At 41.3% G+C, this 27,478-nt stretch overlaps 1 protein-coding gene across 7 annotated transcripts in view; it reads left to right on the top strand.

Annotated features, from left to right (window-relative positions):
- PCLO (piccolo presynaptic cytomatrix protein) overlaps positions 1–27,478 on the top strand; it is a 105,220-nt gene that overhangs the window by 56,825 nt on the left and 20,917 nt on the right. For 3 of the 7 annotated variants that reach the window (XM_060685618.2, XM_060685620.2, XM_060685621.2), the window contains exons 8-18: positions 780–916; positions 8,176–8,257; positions 10,606–10,731; positions 16,941–17,049; positions 17,833–17,900; positions 18,333–18,544; positions 19,209–19,259; positions 20,777–20,907; positions 21,800–21,826; positions 23,208–23,301; positions 26,593–26,664. In XM_060685618.2, the coding sequence (XP_060541601.2) occupies positions 780–916; positions 8,176–8,257; positions 10,606–10,731; positions 16,941–17,049; positions 17,833–17,900; positions 18,333–18,544; positions 19,209–19,259; positions 20,777–20,907; positions 21,800–21,826; positions 23,208–23,301; positions 26,593–26,664 (1,109 nt within the window). Of the gene's footprint in view, positions 1–750; positions 917–8,175; positions 8,258–10,605; positions 10,732–16,940; positions 17,050–17,832; positions 17,901–18,332; positions 18,545–19,208; positions 19,260–20,776; positions 20,908–21,799; positions 21,827–23,207; positions 23,302–26,592; positions 26,665–27,478 lie in introns of those variants that run through there. The other 4 variants (XM_060685619.2, XM_087874367.1, XR_015729036.1 and 1 more) reach the window with 3 other exon arrangements.

The following is a 27,478-nucleotide window of genomic DNA, read 5'->3' on the forward strand; positions in this document are numbered from 1 at the left end:
GATACGATAGGTGGATTTCAATTCCCAGAATCCCCCAGCCATCATAAAGTTGAGAAACACTGCGATGGATAATGGTTTAGACACTACATAACATATGGTATTTAATTAAAGGTAGTTTTTTATTATAGGAAAAAGAGGAAAGTAGAAATGATTGGTTGAATCTGTTTGTAGGTTGTCCTAGCATTTAAAATCAGTGGATCACCAATATTTATATAAATGTCACCAATGTGCTAAAAGCAGGAAACACATTTTTAAAGTTATGTTAAAATATACTTCCAAGCCCATTGTGGGCATGAATGCATCATTTCCATAAAATTAGCCCTGAAGGTAAGTAACGCTTGAACTCTGAAAATTGACACCCAAGGTTTTCCCCATCTACTATCACAGCCACTAGCTACATCGAATGCAACTGGGACATACCATATTCTGATATTAGTGGCTATGTTTGAAATGCAGGTAAAAGACAGTCTTTAAACACTTAAGCACATGTTTATGAAGCCACCTGCCAACAAAAACCAATTCAGAAGTGTTAAATATTTAAGTAACTAAAGGCCAAAGGGCCTTAAGTTATTCTAATAACTACACAGTCTTAATTGGGCACCGCCCATTTGTGTTTGCGCCTAACTTATATTTGTCCGCTTCATCTTTTGTGTGCTATTTTAGCTTTGCAATGCATGCCCAGGTATGAGCTGCTCTGTGCATGTTGACTGTGCATCCAAGATTGTTAGTCTTCTCACATCTCCTACTCAGAGTCTATGCTGTGTCCTTGGTTTTCAAAGCCTACCACCTGCGTCGGGAAGAAACAGATTGGTTCGACAAACCTCGGGAGCCCCGTCTGGAGAATGGGCCTGCTTTTGACAGAAGGCTGCCAGATAAGTTAGCCCACTCAAGACCACCGAGCCAACATCAGGACCAAGTAAGAACGCTATTTCTTTTTGATCAAGAACATTGCTTAAGTCCATTTCAAGAAAACTCCATTCTCCAGTCATTTCGCAAAAAGTATTTTAGGCCTTTGCAGCTCTTTTTAATGGTTCTCACACTGACCTGCACCTAAGAGAATTAACATCAAGTGCTTTGATTAAGAAGACCAAAATAAAATAGTTCTCACGAATAAATGCAAATCTACGAGTCCCAGGATAATATTGCCAGATTCAATCTGGGTCAGTCACTGGGACCAGAGGTTTAATCTTCTGAGTTTTTGGATTCATGCTGGAGCCCTTCCTCAGGGAACCTCTCTCTTCTCTCACAGAAGTTCCCTGAGGGTGGGCTCTAGCACGAGTCTGAAACAGGGATGAAATGCTCCCGGTCCGATCCGGTTCACCCGAACCAGTAGTAAAAAAGGCTACTGGTTCGCTGAACCAGTAGTAAAATGTCACTGTGTTATGTGTTTGTCAGCCGAGCGTCCATTCTGAGCGTTACGGTAGCCTGCCAGAGAACTTTATCACGTATCTATAGCAACAGAGATAAGACTAGTCTTGTGAAAACTTTGAGCTACTGCGCATGTCGATATTCTTTCTTTTCTAACTTCCTGATTTATATTTCCTTTGTTCGTCTGTGAGATAAACTGCCGGTAAAAATGTTATCAAACCATCCTCTCCTACCATTGTCAGAGCGTAAATCAGCCCCGTTCCCCCCCTGGGGTAATTGCACTTAATTAGAGACGGATGGATCTTGTTTTCCATGCTGTATACTTCAAAGAAAGAAAACCGAAATATATATTCTAATAAGGATTTTATTATAAAATGTAAAAAAAAAAAGTTCCGATGATCAGCTGAGCAACGCGTGATCGTCGGAACTTTTTTTTTTTTTTTTTTTACTTTTTAGGCATTTTTTTACTGCCGGTTCTCTGGAACCGGTATGAAAATGCTTTTAAAAAGTAAAAAAAAAAAAAGTTGGCCATGCCCACCCAGTCACATTACCCACCCACCCACCCACCAAGCCACGCCCACAGAACCAGTAGTAACAAATTTTACATTTCACCACTGGTCTGAACACTCAGAAGACCACACCTCTGGTCCTAGTGAATAGCCCAGATTGGACTCTAAAATGGTTCTCCCCTACTGCTGGCAAAATAAATGGATAATAATGCCAATAATTAGATTTATGCAATGCAGATGTGTCCCAAACATTTTAATCAGAAGCAGGAATACATTAGGCCATGATGGCGAACCTATGGCATGCATGCTGAAGTGGCACACAGAGCCATCTCTCCAGGCACACCAGCCGTCGCCCGTTGCTCTTCTGGGTTCCAGGGTGCACATGTGTGCTGGCCAGCTAGTCTTCATGTACTCAGGAGCACCGGAAACCAGAAGAGCAGCTCCCTGGTGTGCATGTGCATGCCTGGAAACTGAGCTTCTGGTTTCCAGTGAGCGCATGCGTGCCAGCCAACTGGTCTTTGCATGCATGCGCATGCGCACCGGGGAACTGCTCTTCCATTTTATGGTGCTCCCCCATGCACATGCGCGTGTTCCCGTTTCAACACTCGGTCCCAAAAAGGTTAGCCAATGCTGCATTGGAGTGTCTGGACTGGCATTGTTGGGGAAATCCAGTAATAGTCCAACAACAAGCATTTGTGAGCGTGCTCTAGTTGTGGGATTGAATCAGCCACATATCCACTTTTCCATTGCCCCTGAGGTCCTCCTTAGAGCTTGGAACTGAATGCTCCACTAATCATAAATCACTTCAGTTGGTCCCAGTAGGCACCTGAACTGTTTCCTGCTAAAGGTTCACTATTCTGAAATTTCTAGATAAGGAGCTAAATTCTGCGCTACAGCAATTGAAGTTGTTATATATGAACAAATTCACATTCTGCATGGTTAGTTTCTGTTATAAAGAAGGCTTATAAACTAGTTATTATTTTTAGCAGATGTTTTTGTGGGAACTACAACAATCCATAAGTAAGATTAAAAAATAAAATCTGTTTTAACATCTCTTTGATGGGCAACATCAACAAATTACATAAAATATCCAAATATTGATTTGGAGTTAGTATTTTATCAAAAGGACTTTCAATGCAGTGGTTTCAATTTTGGGCAGTTAAAAAAAATCGTTCCCCCTTGTCTTGTGCTCCATCTCTTTCCTGGCTTTCGCCAATGTGTAGCTCTGACAAAAAGGAAAGACTTTCCTCTTGTTTAGATAAGTGAGGAATTATCAGAAAATGAGGCCGTATTTCACACAAAAATGAAAACATTCATGAAATCTTTATTCAGAGCTATCTAGAACGGCAATGTTTTTGGCAGGCCAATGTAAACTAAGCCAAGGTCTGGGAAATTCCTATTTTTATAGGAATTACCTATGAGTCGAGCTGAGCATTTCTGCATCACGTGACCTAAGCAGTGAATTGAAGGCAGCCCTTCTGCAGATTTTGCATTTTAAAGCCTGGCTTGTCAACTGCCTTGCCTGGTAAATTCTCTTGTCACAGAGCTGCTTCTGCTACCGTGTCGAAAAATGTATTAAATGGAACAGGAGATCTTGCTATAAGGTTACTTATGTAAGCAGATAATAACAGGCGGATTGCATAAGTGATATATTTGTGCATTAGATTTTTTACAACATTCACGAATTGGAAAACAAGTAACATTTGGTTGGAGACCGTTGCTTTTACTCTCCTGTTTTTCTGCCTCAGCTACAGCAGAAAAGCTAATGAACCTTCTACTACCAGACACGTAAACAAACAAGGATCCCAAATAAGCATAAATAAATACAAGCAAACGCAAGCATCCATGCGCCTCTCTGCAAAGTGTACAGCCCAATTTTTTTAAAAAAAAAAAATTTGGAAGCATCACTGTAAACCACAGCGGTTCATACATTGATAACATATTCCCCTCTTTCCATCACCATACACACCTAATTTCCCCTCCACTAATCCACATATACAATAAGTAAAAAACAGTTCCAGAAAGATCATGCAGTTAGGATGTTGGAAATGTCATTTGGACATAAAGAGGATTTCTTAGTTTAAGAAGAAACCAAGGGGCAGAGGTTGGAGCGTAGACAAATGGACCTGAATGTTTTCTTGAATGTGCCATTTAGGACAGAAGATTCAACAGATTCACTTTGATCTCTCCCTCTGAACAATTGTTCTGGCTCAGATTGCAGAGACATTTCTCAGTTGTCTCCTGAAAGGCCTTTTTGAAATCAAACCTTTGTTTTGGTTTCATTCAATAAGCAATTTATCAGTAACAACCAAAGACCATAAAGAGATCAGAAAATTGGAAGCATTTTTTCTCAAAGAGAACTCAGCCATTCAGTGTCTTCCAGGGGACATCAACTGACCATCCAGGGAAGTGATTTATTCATTGACACCTGCTGGGAAGTTTATTTCAATTTTTCACTCTAAACTCTATCCTTGGATTACCTGGTAGTCTCCCATCCAGCTATTGCATCTCAGATCCACTGTACAAGTAAAAAAGGAACTGTGACAAACTTGATCAATATTATTTCCCAATGCAAACTTCTCCCACGATTGGTCCCAATAAACATTCAGCTCAGTAGACCCTGTTGTTACAAAAATACAACCTATTGATCCTTGAAACAGTAATTGTCAAGCACAAAGGATAAGGACCATACGTCAAGTTGCAATCCAAAAAGAATTTATTGCTTATGTTTCTACACAAGAATCCAATCAACTAAAGTTCAGTGCTAAATCTATGCCAGATAAGGGTCAACAAAATTCAAGAGGGGTTAGACTTGGACCATTTGTGGCAACGTAACAACTCTAAACTGATGACACATTTAACTCTGCCCCTCCCAGCTCTGCTTGCTCTTCCCCTACAGTAATAACAATAAAAATGCCAAATCTAGTTTAAACATCTGACTGACTTTGCGATGAACCATAACAAGTTATTACTTGTGTGCTATCCAATACTTGAAGATTCTGATCCAACATAGGGGCAACATTTTAGATTTCCTTGTATTTTCCAGAATCTAATACATTCAATTTTATTTTTTTAACAATCTGCAGCAGACCATAACATTCATGTAGAGTTAGCTTTTTACAAGAGTATTTTAATTTCATTGGAAGATGTATTGATGGCCAACACAGCTTTCAAAGCAATAGTATTACAAGACAATATTTAAACTGTCCATTTTGGCTGCTATATGTCATACCAACTGAAATTCTTATGTGATCTTCAAGGACACAAAAATATTTAATTTCATGTAAATTAAATTAGAATAATCCAAAAGGAGGCTGACAGTTAAGTGTGCCTAACCTCAGAAAAGGCTGCTGTAGGCATTCCAGTTGGTCATGGCATTTTATTTTATATTTTATAATTTTCTTTTTGCATTGACTGTGCAATTCATTCCATGTAACCCTGGGTGACTTCTCCCTGAGTTCTGGCAGGGAGGATACCAAAAATGGGCCCTCATCCCAGAATCGAGAGGGCTTTGTGATGAATAGCCTCTCCAGCTCACAAAGGTGGGGTCTGAAGCGTTTCCTCCCCCTCCGGGGCCCAACTGCTTCCAGGTGCTGGACAAGGGCTTCCACCTCCCCCCCATTCAACCCAGGCTGGATCTGGATAGGTGCTATGCTGGGGTAATGCCTTCTCCTGGATCAATGAAAGCCTCAGATTGGGCATTAACCAGCATAGGAGCAAAGATCAGGCTACAGGGCACCTCCAACACAAGGCCAAAGCAACCAGTGGGAAGCCCTGCTGTGACCCAGTGCTTAGCATCCCCAGGTCTGGTAGCCGCAGATAATCCAGTGGCCAGCCGGGCCAAAAGCCACTCTCTGGCAAGACAGGCCAGCCAAGTCCCATCACGCCTCATCCACAGAGCCACAGAAGGACCAAGATTTGGGTCCAGAGCCCATGTCTATGTCCTGATGGCCACGAGTTCAGATCATCTGCTTCTTCTGTGGCTCTCTGTAGCTCTTTCTCCACAAGGATTTTGAGGAGCTTAGAGGTAGAATAATAGTAGTTGAGTATAAGAAGACCAAGGCAGCCCTTTTGAGAAGGGAATAGAGAAGTGCTTCTTTCAGGGGTGCCAGCGTTGCCCTCTCCTATAAAGAGGTGACAACTTTAACTATTCAGGAGAGGTGGGAAAACATCCACAAGTGCTGAAAAAAAGCCTCTCCACTTCCTCGGGAGTCATAAGTTTCCCAGCTAAGGTTGCAAGAGCCCGCGTAAGCTTGTTCTTCCTTTCCTTTGCTTGAGAGGCAGAACATCTTGGTTTGAGGGTGCATAATGTCTCTCGGCATAGGAGTTGTGCCAGGCTTGGTGCAAGAAGAGAAATAACCCAAAGTAGATGGGGCCAATTTATTTTTAATTTTTTAAAATATAATTATTGCTTTTATTTTATTTTCATAACTTTGCTGGCGATTGGAAAGTCGCCATTGGGGGAAAAAATAGGCCACAGCTCTTTTCCTTGTCTATCTGTGGGCTATTATGAAATTGAATGGTTTTGGGGTTTTTTAGGAAAATACACTGTGCTACTTCCTTCTCTGTTTAAAGATGATAGAATAACAAACAGGAAAGGAAACTTTACAGATTTTTCATTTTTGTTTTGTGGGTTAAAGAGTATAAAAAAATGGGTACCTTAATGTAAAGTCATGGAACAATCTTTCAGTATTTCCCTATATCTTAAATGTGAGCCAGTCTCTGACTGTAGTTGTAGGAGAATGTATTTATTATTCTGCACCCATATGAAATTTATATAGCGTTTTCCCAGATTAAAGTATTGTAACAAAAAAGGCTTTCAAACAGAAAACACTATCCATTTTTCCATGTATTTTGCTTATTACCTTCAGTTTCTATTCACAAGAAATATATTGGGTCAGTTATCTTCACCCTGCCAATCACCATTTTCATCGTTTGCTGCAGGCAATCAAAATACAGTATTGATCTCCGGATACCCATGAAGGCTGGGTTTATAGGCATATTTATTACAAAGATTTACAATGATCATGACAGTCCTAACAAGTGTGTTTGCCTGGTTAATTCAAAAGTGCCCAACTATGGATGTGGCAACCTTCACGCGAAAGTATTGAACCAACCCAAACAGAGAAGGCCCAGACATGGATATACCCCTTTGGCTTTTTTTCTGAACATGTACAGCAAGTGTAAGGAATATTTATGATAGTTAAACTTTTCACACCAATGTGAGATGATTGAAGAACCTCATGGGAGGATATTTCATGAACAAAGGAATTTATAATTAGAAAGTATTTGGCCCTTCTTCAGTTCCAAAATATTCTCTGAACTTTTAAGCTACAGTAGAAAAAGCATATGAAGAGTTAATCATTATTCAGATTTTGTACTTTTTTATTAAAGCCATTTAGATATTTAGATACAAACATTTGTTTTAATCTGTGGTTAAATATTATTCTAACCAGAGAACCAGGGCTACTAAAAAGAAAGTAACCCTCATACTTACAAATAGTCATGAAGATACAGACAGTTTTATATTACAATTTACAACCTCAGCTTATGACTGTTATTGAGCCTGGCAATTACAGTTGTAAATTGTGTTAGTCACCTTGTGGGCCATCCTATGACTGACATGATCGTATGACCATTTTTGTGGTGGTCATTAAGTGAACAACACAGTGATTAAGCAAAGCCATTGTTCAGTAGGGATGTTTTTTGCCAGAAACCAGAAGTAAATGTCGATTTACAGCAAACAGTCCATAAATTGTGGTCACATGGCTACAGGACGATGCAAAGGGCCATAAAGGCAAAGGGCGGGTGTTGTGGCCCAAGCTCCCAAAATGCAGTCATGTGACTACAGGTGGGACAACCATCGAAACTTTGGTACCAAGTTGTAAACGGCTTTTGGGTGTTTACCTGAACTTATGCCCATCTCTAGAGAGGCAGCTTAGAAGGTTCAGCCCTTGCCTTCCAGCGTGCTCTGGTTTATTCCATTTTTCTCTGAAAGGCTAGAATGAAAGAGCCAAAGCCATCAGCCGCACTCACTGGCTTCTGATGCTCAAACCATGAAACGGAGACTGTAACCCTAACCCTAACCCTTGGGATCAACTGCGCACAATTGCAGTGGACTAGCTCCCGTGGTGGGTGCAATTGCAAATACAAATAGTTGTACTTGCATTGTGTTAAAATGAGGCAGGGTGTATTTCCAAACATAGTGTTTGCAAGACTAATGCTTTAATTCAAAATAACTATTTACCTAAGGGATATGTCTTATCTTTAATCCGCATTTGCATTTTGTATTTTCTAGATTATTGGGAAGCCCATCCAGTACACCTTCCCACATGCAAGGCTGAAACTCTTGAGCGACCCAAAGGATCACTCTGTTTCAGGTAAAATAAACAAGTCTATCCAGCTTGGATTCTATGAGAGCCTGGACATGTGTTGCCAGGGTGACTGAGTTGCATACGGAGGAATTATTCATTTCTGAGAAGGGTTGAAATTCTGCAATGGGGAGGGGAATGGTAAAAGTGGATTAGGCACAGGACTCTGTATGACAGAACAGCGTTAGTTAAAATGTCTAAATAAGACAGCAGAACCAGTGATTTGTCTTTCTCTCTAACTTCTGATTTAAGGTATAGATTGCTGTCACTAAATGAAGACAGGGTCTACTGAAAAACCAGTCCATTAAAAGTTTCTGATTATAGATTGGTTTATTTATTTAATGGTTTCTACCCCATGCTTCTTAATGAAGAACGGTATGTGACATTCCATATTTGTTTCCTCATTTGGATTGAAAGTTTATGCTCTGAAATGCTGGAGAAGAGAGCCAGTTTGGTGTAGCGGTTAAAGACCTAGGAGAGATGTACAACATGCATATCAGAGTTGTGTCAGGTTTCTGTGTTTTGTTCTGGTTTTTTCTTTTTCTTTTTCTTTTTCTTTTCTTTTCTTTTCTTTTTGCTCTGTTGTTTTTGTTTGTTCTGCTTCAAAGGGAAAAACTTTTTCCATGAATTATATTTTTAGAAAGCAGCAAAGCAGCAGTACTTAAGGAATGAGGATTATGCCCATATTTGGGGTTATGTGAATATAAGACAATATATAAACTAGTGTTTGTTGTAGTTTTATTCTGTTTTGATTTATGTTTTGGTAGTTACCCCCAGTTATAAAAGGTTTTCTTTTTCTTAAATCTTTAAGCAGATTTTTTTCCTTGGATCTCTGGATTTAGGCAAGCTGAAGGGGAACTAAAACCCTTCAGATGATATTTCTTTATTTATTTATTGATCGTATTTGTATGGCCACCCATCTCACATGAAACTGACTCTGGATGTGGTTGGATTCCACTTCCCAGAGAGCCCCCCACCCCGTCCCACCCCCATCCATTGCCCACTTCTGCTCTGGCCAATGTAAATCTAAGACAGAGACAGATGGTTCAGAACAAGATTCCCATTGTAATTTAGAATTTCTGCCATTGAAAAAAAGGTATCATAATATCTATTCCACAGAAAAATGTTCAGAGTCCTTTTTATTAGTAGGATTTTATTTTATTTTCTCAAAAGAAAAGTCACAGATTTCTTGACTCTAATCATTGATATCAGGAATACTTTTCTCATTTCTTAAAACGTATCTCTTAGCAAGATCCCAAGTCTAGCACGACCATAATTCTTCAAGCATAGTCAAATTCCAGGTATTGGTAGCCTTTATACCAAAGAATTTCCCCATAAATATATCTCTGCACATTAACATATTATTCAGCCATTCACTGGACCACTCAATGGCCTTGCTAGGGTGCCTCTCTCTCACACCCCTGTAGGAAGAAAATAATGGCAAAGCACTCTGGAAAATGCTGCCCCCCCCCACTCCCAAATGGAAACAGTAAACAGCCACTTTGCTTGTTCTTTCTAAAATGAGCCTCTTGTTCCCCAGGAACAGAAAATGCTTGCCCTGGACGTTTTCTGGAGTCCAAGGCGTTGAGGAACAGAATGTCAGAATTATTGTCTTTGGGACTGGAGCTCTTTGTCCCGGCTGCCTCCACTGGCAGCCAGCGCTGGAGCAGGTGTGATCAGCCTGAGTCATTCTGGCACATTTTCTTTCTTTCTTGTGAAAAGAAAGGCTGTGTTGATGCCCACGTGAGATTTCCTGGCAGAATGATTATTGGACTGCCTTTTCATGTATTGCTTTGATCTCAGGCCACAAATATATAATGCTAAATTTGCATTCCTGTGAAGAAACAATCATCCCGTCTGCCTATCACCACTGTGGCTTTAGCATTAAATGGAAACTAACTTATTTCCCTAACTTGCTATATACATTATTGCTTTTCTGAGATTTGCAGAGAGAAATGTTTTTCATTCTTCCTGTCTCACCAGCTTTCTCCTATTCTAACAGAGTTGCCTCTTCATTTCTTTTGAGTTTACAGGGTATTTTTCATGATATGCAAACATACATACACAGAGTTTATTCCATTGTTATCTTGTTCAGTTCCCTTCATAAAATCAAGTCTTTTGATTGATTGATTTAATCACATGATAAAAACAAATTTGATCTGTCTTTCCTGTCAATTTTCCTGGAACTCAAGTTATATTATCTGGCTGGGAACAAAAGTAATATTTCTGAATGAAAAAATATAGAATTGAACAGCTATAGCAAAAAACAAACAAACCTATAGCTTTCTTATTAATTACATTACTGTTTTTATTCCTATATTTTAAAAATTACCTTGTGCTTTCTTTTTTAAATGCAGGCAATGGACTTGGGATTCGAGTTGTAGGTGGAAAAGAAATTCCTGGAACCAATGGAGAAATTGGTGCTTACATTGCAAGGATCCTACCAGGTGGAAATGCTGAGCAAACAGGGAAACTTATGGAAGGTACAGTGATCAGTTCTTTGTCTTCATTGGTGCTGATCAGTATGCATGTGGAAAGAGGATTATCCTCAAGGGAAAATCTAGGAAGACCTGATGAATAAGTGGAAAGAAATAGGTCAAGCAGCAAAAACAGAGTCAGATGGAGAAGTTTCCCAAATAAAGATAAGAAAATGATGGTAAGTCATGTTTTTTTCAAGGGAGCCAACCTCTTTTATAGACTTTTGGAGTCTCTGGAACTGTTGGGAAAATTAGCTATTATTGTTATATTATGGTTGTGTATACAATCATCCAGGAGTTCAGACTGGATTTGGCATTTTCATCCAACTATCTAATCCAGTGGGTCTCAACCTTCCTAATGCCGCGACCCTTTAATACAGTTCCTCATGTTGTGGTGACCCCCAACCATAAAATTATTCCATTGACCATTGAAAATATGTGTTTTCGGATGGTCTTAGGCGACCCCTGTGAATGGGTCGTTCGACCCCCAAAGGGGTCCCGACCCACAGGTTGAGAACCACTGATCTAATCCTTCCCAAGGACCCAAATTTTGTACTATTACTATTGGTTCATTACACAGTCAACAAGATGTTTAGACTGGATCTGCCATTTTTGACAAACTATCAAGTCCTTTCCAAACACCTGGAATAGGCAGATGTAGCTCTGTGGTGAAATTCAAATTTTTTCCCTACTGGTTCTGTGGGCGTGGCTTGGTGGTGGTGGGGTCCTGTGACTGAGTGGGCATGGCCAACTCACCACACCCACTCAGTCACATGACCACCCACCACCAAGCCATTCCCACAGAACCCGGTAGGAAAAAAAAATAATTTCTATTCTACCTATTTTCCCTTGTTGCGAGATTCCTGCAGCTGCAGCCTCTTTTTTTCGGTGGGCCTGGAGGCGCTTCTTGTGCCGAAAGATGCAGCAGCTGCAGGCTTCTTGCAGCAAAAATTACCAGAGCCACTCCGCTTCTTAAACGCGCCACAGCCATCGCTGCCCTGTTCCATACGCCAGCCACTTACGAGCACACTGTTGCCTGCTGCTGCTGCTGCTGCTGCTGCTATATGACGAATGAATAAATAAACAGTGTGCGCATGCGCAGCTGGCACATGGAACAGGGCGGCGATGGTGGCAGCATGTTAAAGAAGCACAGCGGCTCTGGTAATTTTTGCTGCAAGAAGCCTGCAGCCGCTGCCTCTTTTGGTGCAAGAAACACCTCCAGGCACACCGAAAAAAAGAGGCTGCAGCTGCAGGCATCTCATGACAAGGGGGGCAAGATGCAGGCTGGCAGGGAGCCCAGGAGCAATGGCTCAGCCCTGGCTTGCCTTCCCGGACAGCCAGCCACAGGAGGAAGGTAAGGACATGTCATGTGGCGAAGGGAGAGTGGGCAGTGGGTGGCAAGTGGGCAGCGGCTCCGGGGCAAGGCCGGAGCTGGGGAATGGTGCATTCCCCGACTCAGTCGAGGCGGGCAGCAAGAAAGCAGCAGCTCCGGGGCCTCGGAGAATGGCCTGTCTCTGGGCCCCAGCCCCCAACCCAAGGCGAGGGGCGAACAAGTGGCATGCATTGCTTACCTTTGGTGAGCTGAGTGGGTGAGGTGACTGGTGAGGCGATTAGCTGGGCCGCATGGCGAAGGCAACATATATACTGTGTTTTCCCAAAAATACGACATGTCCCGAAAATAAGGCCAAGCCTGATTTTTGGGGCGGGCGTAAATATACGCCCTCCCCCCAAAATAAGCCCTAGTGAAGGGGTGGATGTGGCCAGTACAGGAGGCAGCCCTTCCCTTCCCCGGTCACCTCTGGGCTTCTCGGCCCCTTAATCAGATCAACTGAGCTGCTCAGGCCACCATTCACAAAACAGCTAATTCACGGGTGCCGCTCAGGCTGCCGTCTCCAGCAAGCGCAGCTGCTTTTGCAGCCAGTTGCAGCTGCAAAAGAAGCCGGAGGCCAAGAAACGCACCCCACATGCCTCGCACACTCCTTACCTAATGGTGACAGTCACAGCAGGCAATTCCGTCCATGGAACAGCTGTCTCATGGGTGCTGCTCTGGTCGGCACCTCCAGCAAGCGCAGCCACTTTTGCCATCGATTGCAACCACTTCTGCACCCATGTGGCCCAATACAGTCAGGACAAAATAAGGGTTTAAAAAATGTGGATAGTTGCTGCTACAGTACCCTTCGGAAGGCCGGCACGAGGCGCAAGTCTTTTGCTGCAAAAGTGGCTGTGCCCGAGGAGCGCTTTTGGGAGAAAAGGGAAAGGGGAAGCGGTTGCTTGCAAACTCCCACCCGTTCCCGCCTCTTGCTTCTCCCTCGCCCCACATGCCACTTCCCTGGATAAAGAGCCGGGTGCTGTGGAAAAGGGAGCTGGGCGAGCACAAACTTTGGGCATCTGGGGCTGCCAGGGTCACCCAGCGGAGAGGCGGGAGCAGGACGGGAGTTTGCAGGCAAGGGGGATGGATGGATGGATGGATGGATGGGAGGTGGATGAGTGCCAAGAATGCCAGGGAGATTCCCACCTTTGGTTGGCCCAGCGAACAGTTGATGAGCGGCTGTGTTGCGCTGCCACAGCAGTGCAACACAGCAGCAGCCATGAGGTGGCCACCTCATGCACCCCCAAAATAATAAGACCCCCCGATAATAAGGCCAAGCCCTTATTTCGGGGTTCTAAAAAATATAAGACAAGGTCTTATTTTTGGGGAAACATGGTAGGGCGGGATGGGCAGGTGGGGCAAGTGGAGGGAAGGGGTGAACGAGCAGATGGAAGGGGCGAGCGAGCGGCTGGGAGGAGCGAACAAGCAGCCAGGAGGGGGGAGCGGGGAGCGGGCAGGCGGGCGTGAGTGTGGCCAACCAGGGGTGATTTTTACCAGTTTGGCGAACCAATTCAAATCATCCTTACCGGTTCGCCCAATCTGGTTGAATTTCACCCCTGATGTGGATGTTTGATGGTGATGGTGGTGGTGGTGGTGGTGGTGTTATTGTTATAATCGTGTCTTTTGAAATATACATTTTGTGCAAGTATACCTAATACTCCTGCTTCGTATTTCCCTACAATTACCACCCTTTGAGGTGGGTTGGGCTGAAAGACAGAGTGACTGGCCCAAAGTCACCCATCTGGTTTTTATGCCTAAGGAAGGACTGGAAATCGGGTCTCATCATTTCTAAGCCAGCAGTACAATTTTCATGGGGTCTCAGATATCTGTATGCTTGTAGATATCTTTCGAGGCCAATTGCCTCATCTGTCGTCTAACATTTTAAATATATATTTATATATTGTTCCATGAATTCCTTGGACTTAGAAATGTGCAAAAATATTTAGAATTTGGAGCATTCTTTTCTCAGTTAACAGTTTCTATTTTGAAATGGGTTGCTTTGGCCATTTCATGGGCTTAAAATGAGGAGCACTCAGAGACTTCAACTGGTGCAGAATGCGGCTGCGTGGGTTGTCATGGGGGTGCCTCGGTACTCCCATGTTACATCACTCCTTCGCGGTCTGCATTGGCTCCCGGTTGTCTTCCGAGTGCAATTCAAGGTGCTGGTGATCACATTTAAAGCCCTACATGGCCTAGGACCAGAGTACTTGCGAGACCACCTCCTGCCACCAGTAGCCTTCCATCGCCCAGTTTGTGCCCACAGAGTTGGCCTCCTCAGGGTATCTTCGGCTAGACAATGTCGACTGGTGACCCCCTAGGGGGAGAGCCTTCTCTGTGGGAGCCCCTACCCTCTAGAATACGTTACCCCTGGAGCTCCGGATAATCCCCGACCTCCGAACCTTCCGCCGGGCCTTGAAGACCTGGCTCTTCCAACGGGCGGGCCTGGGTTGACTTTAAACTGATTTTGTAGCTTTTTAAATTCTTAAATCTTAAATTTGAATTGGTATTCCCACGTTTAACCTTATTTATTGGATATTCTGTTTTAATTTGTCTTTTAACTTTTGTATTCTCTGTTTCTTATTGTTGTGAGCCTCCCTGAGTCCTTCGGGAGAAGGGTGGCATACAAATCCAATCAATCAATCAATCAGTCAATAAAATGTGAAACATTCTGCACAGTAATATATTCAGGTAGGGCCCATAATTTTCTTAAATAATTAAAAATGGTAAATTGGTAAATAAATTCTTAATAACTAGATGTGTCCACCGTGACGTTCATTTTGTAAATGGAGATAATGTCCCTGACAATCTATTTCTGAGAACCTCTTCTGAAAATTTTAAAAATGTCCACCTGTCATATATTAGATATCTTAAACTAATCATTTGTGACCCGGACATGCTTTAGAAAAGGTTACTAAAGCACAGCAGAGAAAACTGGAAGACCCCACTATATTATTTATCAAACTTGCCTAGGAAAATTAAAATCATAACGAACACCTTGAATTGGACCTGGAAGCCAATGGGCAACCAATGAAGTTCACATAGAAATGGTTTCACATGGACCCTCATAGGGGCCCATAAAACTGTCCATATGATTGCCTCCTGCACCAGCCGTAGCTCCATGAAGAACATTGCTGAGAAACAGCATATCAGCCATAGGTCAGCCACATGGTAGTAAAAGCAGCATGGCAGAAGTTCAGCCACCAGAGGTGTCTATTGCTGCAATCTCTTGAGATCACCAAATCTTGCCTAATGTATATTCGGATACTTATACTAGAACGTCAGACTCTTGCAAGAATTTGGCCACTTGAAAACAAACATTTTGGTATGCATATCAGAGGCAGCCTGCAGCACTGTTACTAAACCCTAGTGTTTCCTAGACCACAGCTGGGAACATCTGATCTAAAAGATAAGAATCAAATCCATGACAGCTAGATCTATCTTTATGGAACCATGAATTGGACCTCGAGATTTCCATGAAGTCTCACCAAGTACATCTCTAAAGTTGTTGAAATCATCTCTCCTTGCATGTGTGTGTGTGTGTGTGTGTGTGTGTGTGTGTGTGTGTGTGTGTGTGTGTCTGTCTGTCTGTCTGTCTGTCTGTCTGTCTGTCTATGCTTCAGTTTCTTATTCTGTAGCATCTGGAACCCTAAGATCACGTGGCCAATTGTTCTCCATGCTTTTATTTCTTCAGTCAATTTTTCTTCTTGGTTAGGATCAACTTGGTTAGGAGGGTTGATTTCCTTGTCCTTTGTTCAATTATGAGGAAAATTAAGAAACAGCAAGACTTTTGAGAAACTGTAGACATCTTGCAATCTTCACCAGTCTTATTCTCCAGGCTGGGCACAAAATCAAGTTTCCAAGATCTTACAAAAGGCCAACAGGTTTGGGCTCATCATTTTGCATATTTGACTGATTAGTGAGGCCAGTTTAGGATGCCACATTAAATAGATATTATGGAATTCGTATTATAGCATGGTAGGTTTTTTCAACCCAATTACTTCCTCTGTCTACAAACTCCTTTACCTTACTAGAACATCCTTTTCCATCTCATATACTTCCAATTCCTGTACTAAGGTATTGTAAAATCTTTTATTCTACTACCTGTAACACTGTTACAGTGTAACAGGGCTTTGCATTTTGTTTTATGTGTGGGTTGTGCATGTTTGAATACTGCCCATATAAAAACTAGGGTCAGTCTTACCATGTATGCTTCTGGTTTTGAGTGATAAAACTGGGAAGAGTTTAGGTTGGAAGAGACAGGCATGTGTGGTGTGGCTTCCCTTCACATTCAGCCAGAACAGGAATTCTAGTCCTGACAGAATTCAAGAAAAGTTTGGTCTACTCAGTGTGGAATAGAAGTCTACCCTGTTTAGACAGCTGGTCCTGATGAAAAGAGATCAGTGTATGTAGGAAATAATTGGCAAGAAAGAAAAAATAAGTGGGAAATATTCATTTGGCTGTGCTGGTTTTTAATATCATGAAACTTACACCCACATTCTGGTTTCAGCCTCTGCCTCCATTTAGATTTTTCCCACCACAGAAAAGCCCATATTGGTCCCAATGACTCCTGATGCCACATCGTGCTAGCTCTTCCTCTCTCAATTTGCTTTTCCCCTTTCCCTCTTTATTCAGTTTATTTGTGAGGCAGAAATTTTCCATGAAGTTTGGAAACAAAATAACAAGGTAAGTAAAATGTAAAATTAGCATGATTTGTGTGCAGTGAAAAGGTTTTGATCCTATCAAATCAGATGCCAGTTGCATTTATGCTACACATAGCTGAGGGACTTTGCTTCGGGTAGAATCTGTGGTGCTGATCCCCAAACTTGCCTTGTGCCCACTTTCCTAGGCATGCAGGTGCTGGAGTGGAATGGCTTTCCTCTGACGGGCAAGAGCTATGAAGAGGTCCAGAGCATTATCGGCCTGCAGAGTGGGGAAGCTGAAATATGTGTAAGACTGTGAGTTTTTCTTCATCTTCCTGTTTCCATTATGTTTTGGCTTCTCATGGTTTCTTGATTCACAGTTGTTAAGTTGCAAACTGCAATGTATAATATTTGATATGAAAAGAAAATGAATGTAATTTTAAGTATTATAGAAATATTTCCTTATTCCTTATAGTAAACTGATATAAAAAGGAATGGAATTAATGAACCTGGGCTAGAAACTCTGCATCCCACTTGAGATAGAAGTGTCAAAACAATATTAATATCAGAGAACATATTGACTCATTCTGAATTACAAAATAATCAACCACCATTTCTGAAAAAAAATTCTTTGGCAACGTTTAAACTAAATGGGTTTGTAGCATATTCTTTATTGCAAAAATGCTATTATCTTGCATTACACTTAGATAAAAGAGTTCTGGATTCAGATTTCAGCGAACTCATAAGTTCTTCAACAAACTGGTGGAAATCTACTAGATCTACAAGTACAAGAATATGGTTCAAAGATAGGTGATTGTAAAGCACTCTGTGATTCATAATACTGGGGGGGGGAGTTTAACATATGCACAGGTGATTACTCATCTGGATATTGTGTAAAGTGTATGTATTTTGGTGTAAACTACATTTCTTCCATTCATAAATTTATCCTCAGGGTCATTCTCAGATTGCAGAGCATCCCAGAGCTACTTAAGGTAGCCACGTTCTGCAGCTGCTTCATCTCATTGATCTATCCAATTATGATCATTGGGGATCCGGACAGGGTTCTTTTTGTCTTAGGCTTGTTGTTCCTCCTTTCAGGAATGTCAGCATGCTGCCAGATGGCGAGAATTCCCAACATCTGGAATTACTTGAGCCAGGAAAGACGGGTAAATGACAGCATCTAACATGAGAGACAAACTGAGGTGGGAAGGATTTGGCTGCCCTTATACAACCTGTAGCTTTTGAGTTTGTGGCAAGTGCGGAGGAAAAGGCGGAAGATCCCAAGAGTTTTTCCTTTCCTTAGAGAACTACAAAATGTTTCAAGTGGGAGTAATTTGGTGCAGGAAAGTTCCATCTTTTCTCCTCAGATGGATTGATCCAGGCGTCCCAGCTTGGTTCCTAGTCTGTCTTCCCAGAGATAGTTTATCTGGAACCCAAAGTGTGAAATTCCAATATTTATTTGATTTAATATTCTGGATTTTTTTCTGGATATTTTCCAGTTTGTTTCCTCCTACTGTTGTATAAAAACTGAGCAAACTTTAGGTAGACAGGATAGTGTTGTTGTGTGCAAAACTGACTATGAATTCTTGTGCTTGCAGTGGATAAAATGAAATCCCCAGGAGTTGATCCTAAGCAACTGGCTGCAGAGCTGCAAAAGGTTTCTCTGCAGCAGGCTCCCCTGATGGCCTCTTCAGCCATGGAGAAGGGGTCCCACGGGCACTCGGGGACAGCATCGGCCACCTCCAGCTCTGTCCCCAGCCCTGGGCAGCCTGGGTCCCCTTCGGTGAGCAAGAAACGGCACAGCAGCAAGGTAAGAAGGCGCTTCGCCCTGGGGAGGAAGAGATGGTGGGGTGAGAGGCTCTTTTGTTTCTGCATGATCAACCAAGTGGGGAAGAAGAAGCATTAGGAGGACTCATTCCTAAGTGATCACTTTGGAGATGTCCTCTCACTGTGCTCACAGGCATTGTCCACACACAAACGGACAGCAGGTGACCCTTGAGGGGGGCGGAGGGATAAAATGAAGGGGGAGTCCCATGTGAACCACTTTGAACACTGGGAAAACAGGACAGGATGTATACTGGTACATTGAATAAATAAGTAAAGTGTAAGACACTCTACTTACCCAGGCCCAAGCTTTGGATGTATTTGTATAGGCAGAAACACTAATTTAATATCGTACTCTGATAACAGAGATTCAGAAGTTTTTAGGTTCTTTTTATAAAATAAATTATGGCATATATCAATCTAGAATTATTAATAAATAAGTCACCTTTGAGACAAGGTATTAAAATCAATTACTGCAGGAAATATCATCTTTTTACAAAGTTTCATTTCAGCTTTGAATTTTTAAGCCATCAAGTGAATGGTTCATTAATCTTAACTGTATAAATTTAAGAATGCTGTGATAATTCTAATACAGTTGTAAAGAGAGACAAATAACAACTAGTGCTGGTTTATTTGTTTTTAAATGACAGCCTGCTGAAGTCTCAAAGGGGGGTCCCCATCCCATAACCGGAGAAATCCAGGTAACAACCTCATATTAAGTTGTTTACCATTTACCTTTGTTGTCAAAAAGTATGAAATTAATCTTTGTGGTTTGTACTTTGGGATAAGGTAACAATGCAGTGATAGAACAATTTGGATGTTTGATACATTAATTGGGTTATTCAGTAAACATGCTTTTTGTTGCACCTTTTTAAGCCACACTGCAAATGGAGGGGGGGGTGTTGCCTGAGCCAGAGAAATAGGATGTGGTTAGACTGAGGATGATGGTGGTGATGATGATGATGATGATGATGATGATGATGATGATGATGATATTGCAGAAGGCTGCTTCACTGTTGACCAGATTCTATTCCTGTGCCTGTAATAGGAACCAATCTGGTATTTTTCATAATTGGGATCAAAAGAAATATGTACTTAGTTCTGTTTCATTCCTTCCCAGGGGACTGTTGTTCCTGCCCCAACTCTGTTCCATAAGGGTATAATAAATCTCAGCATATATTCATACAGTTTATAAGTGAATATAAATTAATAGTGCATGTGATAAAGAGCAAAGTTTAAAAAATCCTCACTGAATGCCACCCAGCCTGTAGGTCCTTTATCATTCTAAAGAGTAGGTTTCTGGATTCAAACTCTTAGAATGGACCCAGAAATAAAAGAATGGGCTGTTTGCACCACAGGAGCTTTGCTGACTCCATTTTCTCAGTAGAGTCAGGCCAAACTTCTGGAATAGCAAGGACAGTGGACAGCAAACTGGAACACTCTATAAGGGCTGACTTTTTAATTGTGCAAAGCATTTCGTGATCCACTGCCTATAATTGCTGTTGCCACCTCTCTGTATTGGTAAAGCTGGTTACTATTCAGATGGACAGTCAGGCTGGAAACTAAAAATAAATCTTTGGAATCACTTGCGTTGGCACCTCCATCTTCTGGAGATGAGCCCAACTTGAGAGAGATTTCACCTTTTGTGCCCAGCAGGCGGCAGCACTCAGTCAACCTCTCCTCATCCCCAGAATTAACTGAAATACGCTCTGCCAAGGGTTCCCAACTTTTCTGGCTCCACGGACCAGTAGTGGCTGCAGGGGGAGGAGGAGATGGTTTCATGCACATCATTGGAGCTTTGCACACTCGCCCTTTGCTTGCACAGCCCAGTTCTCAACAGGCCACGGACTAGTACTGGTTCACGGACGGGAGGGTTGGGGACCTACTACTTGGTTGAGAGACCACAAAGAGATAACCACGGTGTAGGCCAAATTTGGAAACTAAAATAATCCCCAAAGATGGCAATAAGAAAGTCCACATAAAGAGTCCATTTTTGCAAGTATGCTTATATACTTATTTCCATTTTTCTTTCTTTTTAGAGCTCATTTGCTTGAAGTGAATTTCTTCTGAGATACTTTAAAGGAAGCTTAGAATTTTCATCAGTTATGCTAGCTATCAGGGCATAATGGGGAAAAAAGTTGTAAACACATAATTTTAAAACAACTTTATTTTCAGAAGCAGTTCAAAAATAACTAACATGAATTAATGTTCTCTTTAGCTTCAAATCAACTACGACAAGCAACTTGGCAATTTGATTATTCATGTCCTTCAAGCAAGAAATCTCGCTCCCCGTGACAACAATGGTTATTCTGACCCTTTTGTCAAAGTTTATCTTCTACCTGGAAGAGGGTGAGTGGAGGGACAATTTCACCAATGCAACAATTCTCTGTTTTTCTATTTTTAGAGACTCCTTTCATGACCACTTAATCAGCATTTCTAGCTTCAAGGGAAGCCTATTGAATGATTTTTCCAGGAAGTTTGGTTGTCAGTCTTGTTAATCCCTCTCTTGTCTGATTGTTTCCTAAGTAGCACCTCTTTTCCTCGTCCCCCAAGGTCAGCCACAGGTTGCATTACAATTAATGAAGAGAATTAACATCAGGAATTCTCTAATCTGTACATTTTCTGCAAGATGACACAATATATTCGACCTGATGAGGTGGGCTGTTATTAGACCCTGAGACCTCATAAGGATGCTTTGAGGTAGGTTCTTTCCTGTCCTTCCTGTGAGAGAGAAAAGTTCAAATCAAATCTGCTCCCAGCGTGAAAAAACTGCAAGTTCCTTTTCTCTCTGACAATGGGACATTGGAATTTGTTTTAGCCATAGACCAGTTAAACCAGAATCAAGCTACAATTCAACATTCTGATCAGCTATCAGTTTCTCATTCTCAGATATGACAGTTTGTTCCAAACCAGAAATAAAATCTTCAAAGAAAAGATGAATTCATGAATCATAATTCTGCACTGTGATATTATAGTATTTATCTATGATTGAGATCTTATAGACCTAAATTGCTAATGCTGTTATGGGGGAGGTGGGGTTCAGTGTGTGTGTATGTGTGTGTGTGTGTGTGAATTCTATTATGATGTGCCTAGTCTGTGTAACATTTCTTCTTTCCTCAATTTTGAACCGCTTTTGATATATGGTTGGCATTATGTTTTATCTCTTTATGTTCCTAATCTTTTGCTTCCTGTATCCCTTTCTACTGCTTTTCAATGCCTTGTTTCTTCATCGGGTTTTCAGCCAAGTCATGGTTGTCCAGAATGCAAGGTAGAGCTCTTTATTCTTTAACTGATGCTCTGTGCATGAAAATACCCATACTGTGTGTACTCACCTGCCCAGAATTCCAGTGATTTATAAAGCAGGAAAGAAAACTGCCTTTCCTTCCAAAAAAAGCTGATCTGGTTATTGATGGCCAGAGGTGAAAATTTTTTAATAGACCACAAATTGACTCAGCAGCATTTTATGCTACCATTACTGGATTAATTGTGAAAGATCACAACTATTTGGATATATGCAGAAATAACAATGCACTGTCAATTAATAATTATTCTGAGAGCCTATGTCCGGTAAGGCATCAGACTAGGAACCAGGTGATGGTGAGTTCTAGTCCCACCTTAAGCCTGTAAACAGGCTGGATGGTCCTGGGCCACTCATACTCTCTCTCAGCCCACAAAGCCAAGCTTGGGTGAAAAGACGGTTCCTGTCACAACCGGAGGATCAGCACAATCTATCTGGCAAAAGCAGACCTTGAACTTCCCTGAGAAAACATCGGGAACAAAAAAAAATAGTTCTGTTTCTCTAACATGAATTGCTTGCTAGCAAATGCAAATACTGTACTGAAAAATCATTTTTATGCATAAATTGTAGTTTTCCATTTTATATCAGTTTCCTTCGGGTTTATGGGATTCTTGCTATATGAGTTAGTATCCAAATAGAGCTCAATTTTAATTGCACTTTTTTCAATTGTTAGGTATTTGGATAGATCTTAGTAAATCACTTGATAAGCAAAGCCTCCCTCTTGATCCATCAACCTCAGAGACTAAGACAGCTGTTTTGGGATCCTGCGAAAACACTCCAAGCGCTTTGGGCATAAAAAATGTTTTATACTGCATGCTTGCAAAGGTCCCTCACACCATATATATACACTATATAGTGACACTAGTTACGTAGCACATTCAGATTTAGCTATTTGCTTACCTGCTGTATCTGATTTATCACTTCTGCACTTCTCTGATAAAATTAATCTGCCTAAAGAAACCAATATTTTTTATAACTGAGCTAACTTATTAGAAATTACTGTATTATTTTCTATATGAGAAGGGATGATTTAGCTTTAAAATTATACAATAATTTCAGTTCAGAGGCTATATTCATGAAAGCAATAATGCCCTGCAAAATATGCATAATCATAAAAAGTAATTAAAATAAATGCTCAATAGAAGATTATCATTTACGCTGAAACAGATCTACTTGTAGTTGTAGTTTACTTTATTATCATTGCACCTTGTACAATGAAATTAAATGCCATCTAATGTCATTTGACAATAGGACCCTGAAAGTTTAATCATCAGATGTGTTAAAACTGTTTACAAATTGGAACAATAGGAGACCCATGAAAGTGATGTTATGCTCTGTTCCTTCACTTCAGCGTTGAGAACAAGAGAAAGACAAAATACATACAGAAAAGCTTGAATCCTGAATGGAACCAGACGGTTATTTATAAAAGCATCTTCATCGAACAGGTCTGTGGCTAAAGGAGTTTTTTGTTCCTGAGATAAGAGCATGTCAAGAGTGAAACTGTTTCCAAAATAACTTCCCCTATGTCCTGACCACATGTTGTTTGTCCATTCCACTGTGCTCAGACAGATAGCTGAGAGGGGAAAATTCCCCCCCCCTCTTTTTTTTTCTTTTTTTACTCTGAAAGAAGATGGTCTTGAACTGGAGGCAGCCACCTTTCCCAAAGGAAGTGTGGATGAAGATAAATGATAGCCAGAGATTTAAATCAAAATGCAACGCCCAGCTTGCTATCTTGTCCGCCAAAAATTGCCAATTCTGTGTAAAACTAGTTTTGTTGATTTCTCAGTTTGCCACATTTTAAACTGGGAATTGCTCAGACCAAAAGAGATGGAACTAATTGAATTAATAATTACTGATTATAATTATCTATCAAATAAAGAATCCTATTTATGAAAAATAATTCATCAGTTTCATATACTTCCTATAAAATCTATAAAATTTGTGTATGCACAAATCATTTTCATACACAGAAATGTGCTGCACGAATTCTCCTTTTAACAGGAATGCCAAAAGGGGTCAAATTGACACAGGTGGCACAAATGGGATGGGTAGCAAAATTGGGAGGGGAGAAAAAAGAAAGGGGAAAAAAACTGGGTGGAAAAGTTGTTGTTCCTCTTTTCTTGGCATTGGCCGCACTCTGCTCACAGGACATTGTGTCGAGTTGAAAGATATTGGCCAACCAGAGTATTTTCAGAGATGAGCAGCCAAAAAAGGTACATGTTTTTTCTAGCAAGAGTGTATCTGGAACAGTCAGATATGTCAGGTATATTTATCTACAGGAACACATAATAACCATCTTAAATTGTTCAGAAAACTGTCAGGTACAGGTACAGAATAGGGGACAGAGTGGTCCAAGAAGACAGGATAAGAAGCAAATGATAAGAAAGTCATTTTCAGTTGTTCATCAGGAAAAATCTCACATCTCACCCCATTCATTTGGGGAGTTCTTTGCTTCTTTGCAAGGCAGCCTGTGAAAGAAGAAAATGGTGTGTCACGGCACAATTGTCTGATCTCTTCTTCCTTTGAATCTGGACACATCCCTCTGAGAGTCAGTGACAGACATTCCGCATTTCTTCTGGTTGCTCTGCTTACCCTTTGGTAGAATCTGGCTGGCTTTTATAGATGAGGAAGATCAGTAAATAAATAGATAAATGGAAAACCAAGTTAAATGAAAAGCAAATGCTTTAACTTCCCATGCTCAGGAAAATGTAGAGAATTGTTCTGGATCATAGTAGTATATATTAGTGGGACAATTATCAATTATCAATATTATCAATCACCGTGTTACGGTGGTTCTCCTCCTTTCTCTCCGACCGGTCGCAGTTTGTGTTGGCAGGGGGGCAGAGGTCGACCTCGAGGCCTCTCATTTGTGGAGTGCGGCAGGGATCGGTCCTCTTGCCCCTTCTGTTCAACATTTATGTGAAGCCGCTGGGTGAGATCATCCGTGGCTTTGGGGTGAGATACCACCAGTACGCTGATGACACCCAGCTGTACATCTCCACCCCAGGCCACCCCAACGATGCCCTTGAAGTGATGTCCCAGTGCCTGGAGGCTGTGCGGATCTGGATGGGGAGGAACAGGCTCAAGCTCAACCCTTCCAAGACTGAGTGGCTGTGGCTCCCAGCATCCCGATATAGTCAGTTGACTCCATCACTGACTATTGGGGGCGAGTCGTTGGCCCCCACAGAGAGGGCTCGCAATCTGGGAGTCCTCCTGGATATGCAGCTGTCTTTGGAGGAACATCTGACGGCTGTAACCAGGAGGACCTTTTGTCAGGTTCGCCTGATTCGCCAGTTGCGGCCCTTTCTTGATCGGGATTCCCTGTGCACAGTCACTCATGCCCTCGTCACCTCTCACCTTGACTACTGCAACGCTCTCTACATGGGGCTCCCCTTGAGGAGCACCCGGAGGCTCCAGCTGGTCTAGAACGCAGCAGCGCGGGTAGTGACGGGAGCAGCATGGCGCTCCCATGTAACACCGCTCCTGCGCGAGCTGCACTGGCTCCCGGTGGTCTTCCGGGTGCGCTTCAAGGTGTTGGTTATCACCTTTAAAACGCTCCATGGCATAGGGCCTAGCTATCTTCGAGACCACCTGCTGCTACCGACGACCTCCCATCGACCCGTGCGCTCCCACAGAGAGGGCCTCCTCGGGGTGCCATCAGCCAAACAGTGCAGGCTGGTGACCCCCAGGGGGAGGGCCTTCTCTGTGGGGGCACCTACCCTCTGGAATCAGCTCCCCCCAGAGATAAGGAGAATCCAAGACCTCAGTGCCTTCCGTCGTGCCCTTAAAACCATCTTTTCAAGCAAGCCGGGCTGGCTTAAGAAAAATTTTTTAAATGTTTTAAATGTTTTAATTGGTAGTGAGTTTTAATTGGGCCAAATTTATATATCTTTTAATTGTTTTTTAATATTTGTACTGCATGTTTTTTAATTCTGGCTGTACACCGCCCTGAGTCCTCAGGGAGAAGGGCGGTATAGAAATTTAATAATAAATAAATAAATAAATAAATAAATAAATAAATAAATAAATAAATAAATAAATAAATAAACAAATTATGCACATGCCAGTAATTCAAGATCCAGACTGACTGATCAATTCAACAAATTAGTTCAAATCAAAATACAGTATATCAATTTGATCTGAAGAAATGGTCAAGTTCAATGAAGTTGATTCTAACTGTCAATTTGATTGGATAAAAAGTGGGTTACAAATGTATAGAAAGCTAATAAACCACCAGATTGATTTAAAAGTGTTTTATTTAAATTGAATATTCAATTTCATGGATTCATTGGATCCAAACACCTTTCAATTAGGTCTTTAAATTAAAATGTCAGTTATGCCATGATACCCTTATGAACTACATTTGCTTTCACCTTCAAAAAAAAATGTAAGACACTAAGAAAGAGGTGACAGAGCCATCTGTCCAAGGTCCTTAGCCAATTATGCTCAAGAGCAATTACGCTCAAGAACAAGACTACTTCTTACACCATTCCAGATAGCCACTCATATAGTCTATTATGGGATGCCCCTGGTCAAAGCTTGACCAAATAACTCCGTCACTCAGAATTCATTCCAAAGATCTCCCTCCCACTCCCAGGTCAATGTGAAGATAATGATTGCTGAGTGGTCACCTTGCCAATGCATAGAGGGTACAAGAAGGTATTATTCAGTGGAGCATATTTTGTGGGCTGGGTGTGAATTGCACAATGGGAACTAAAATTTATTATCTTTTGCAGCTGAAGAAGAAAACTCTGGAAGTCAGTGTCTGGGATTATGATAGATTCTCCTCTAATGACTTCTTGGGTGAAGTAAGTTTGCTATTTTCCTTAATTTTTCTAATTTTCCCTTTCCAATGACAATACAATCACATGATACATTTTTTAAATCCCAAGAAATGTTTGTCTAGATAGAGGCCCCATGACAGGGACAGATGCACAGTAATGTCTTGTGACATTCATCCATTTAGGAAATCATGGATGTCATTGTTTTTGGCTTAAACCCACCTATTAGGGTTTAACTATACATTAACAAAACCATCATAGCAATTAACCCTTATTTCTATTAAAAAAACTGAATTAGCATTAGGCTGTAAAGTTATAAGCAAAATATGATTTCCATTGAGTTTGAGTTTAAGACCTCCCTCCATGTCATTTTCATGCCAAAAATAAAGAGATCGTTTGCCACTGTTTCTTTTTGGGGTGCCTTTCAGCTCCCCATCAATCCTGCAGTTTGGCTTTTCCTGAAGCTTGTCATCCCAACCCCAGTTCCAGTCATTCTTATTTTCTGATCCTAGGGAAGATTCTTCTAAGCATGACTGAAACATTTTAATTTTTTGGAATGGGTTATGAAGTTGCATCTGAGAAATGAAGCAGGATCTTTTTTAAAAAAAACAACAACAACAAAACTTTATTCATTCTTAAAAAACATTTAAAACATACAAGTTTCTCTTAATCAAGAAACAAATTTACATATACAATACACAACTTGAACTACTAACTAATTTCTATTATTATATATACATATATATAACTGACATATTTCATTTTCTATCTATCTGACAGTGCAGTTTTTAATTATGTTAATTTCCTCTAAATTTCATCTCTACCCATTTGCCTTCCTCTA

The sequence above is a fragment of the Pantherophis guttatus genome, chromosome 7, assembly GCF_059756535.1.
Source record: "Pantherophis guttatus breed Tessera chromosome 7, ASM5975653v1, whole genome shotgun sequence".
In the NCBI taxonomy this organism is placed as follows: Eukaryota; Metazoa; Chordata; class Lepidosauria; order Squamata; family Colubridae; genus Pantherophis; species Pantherophis guttatus.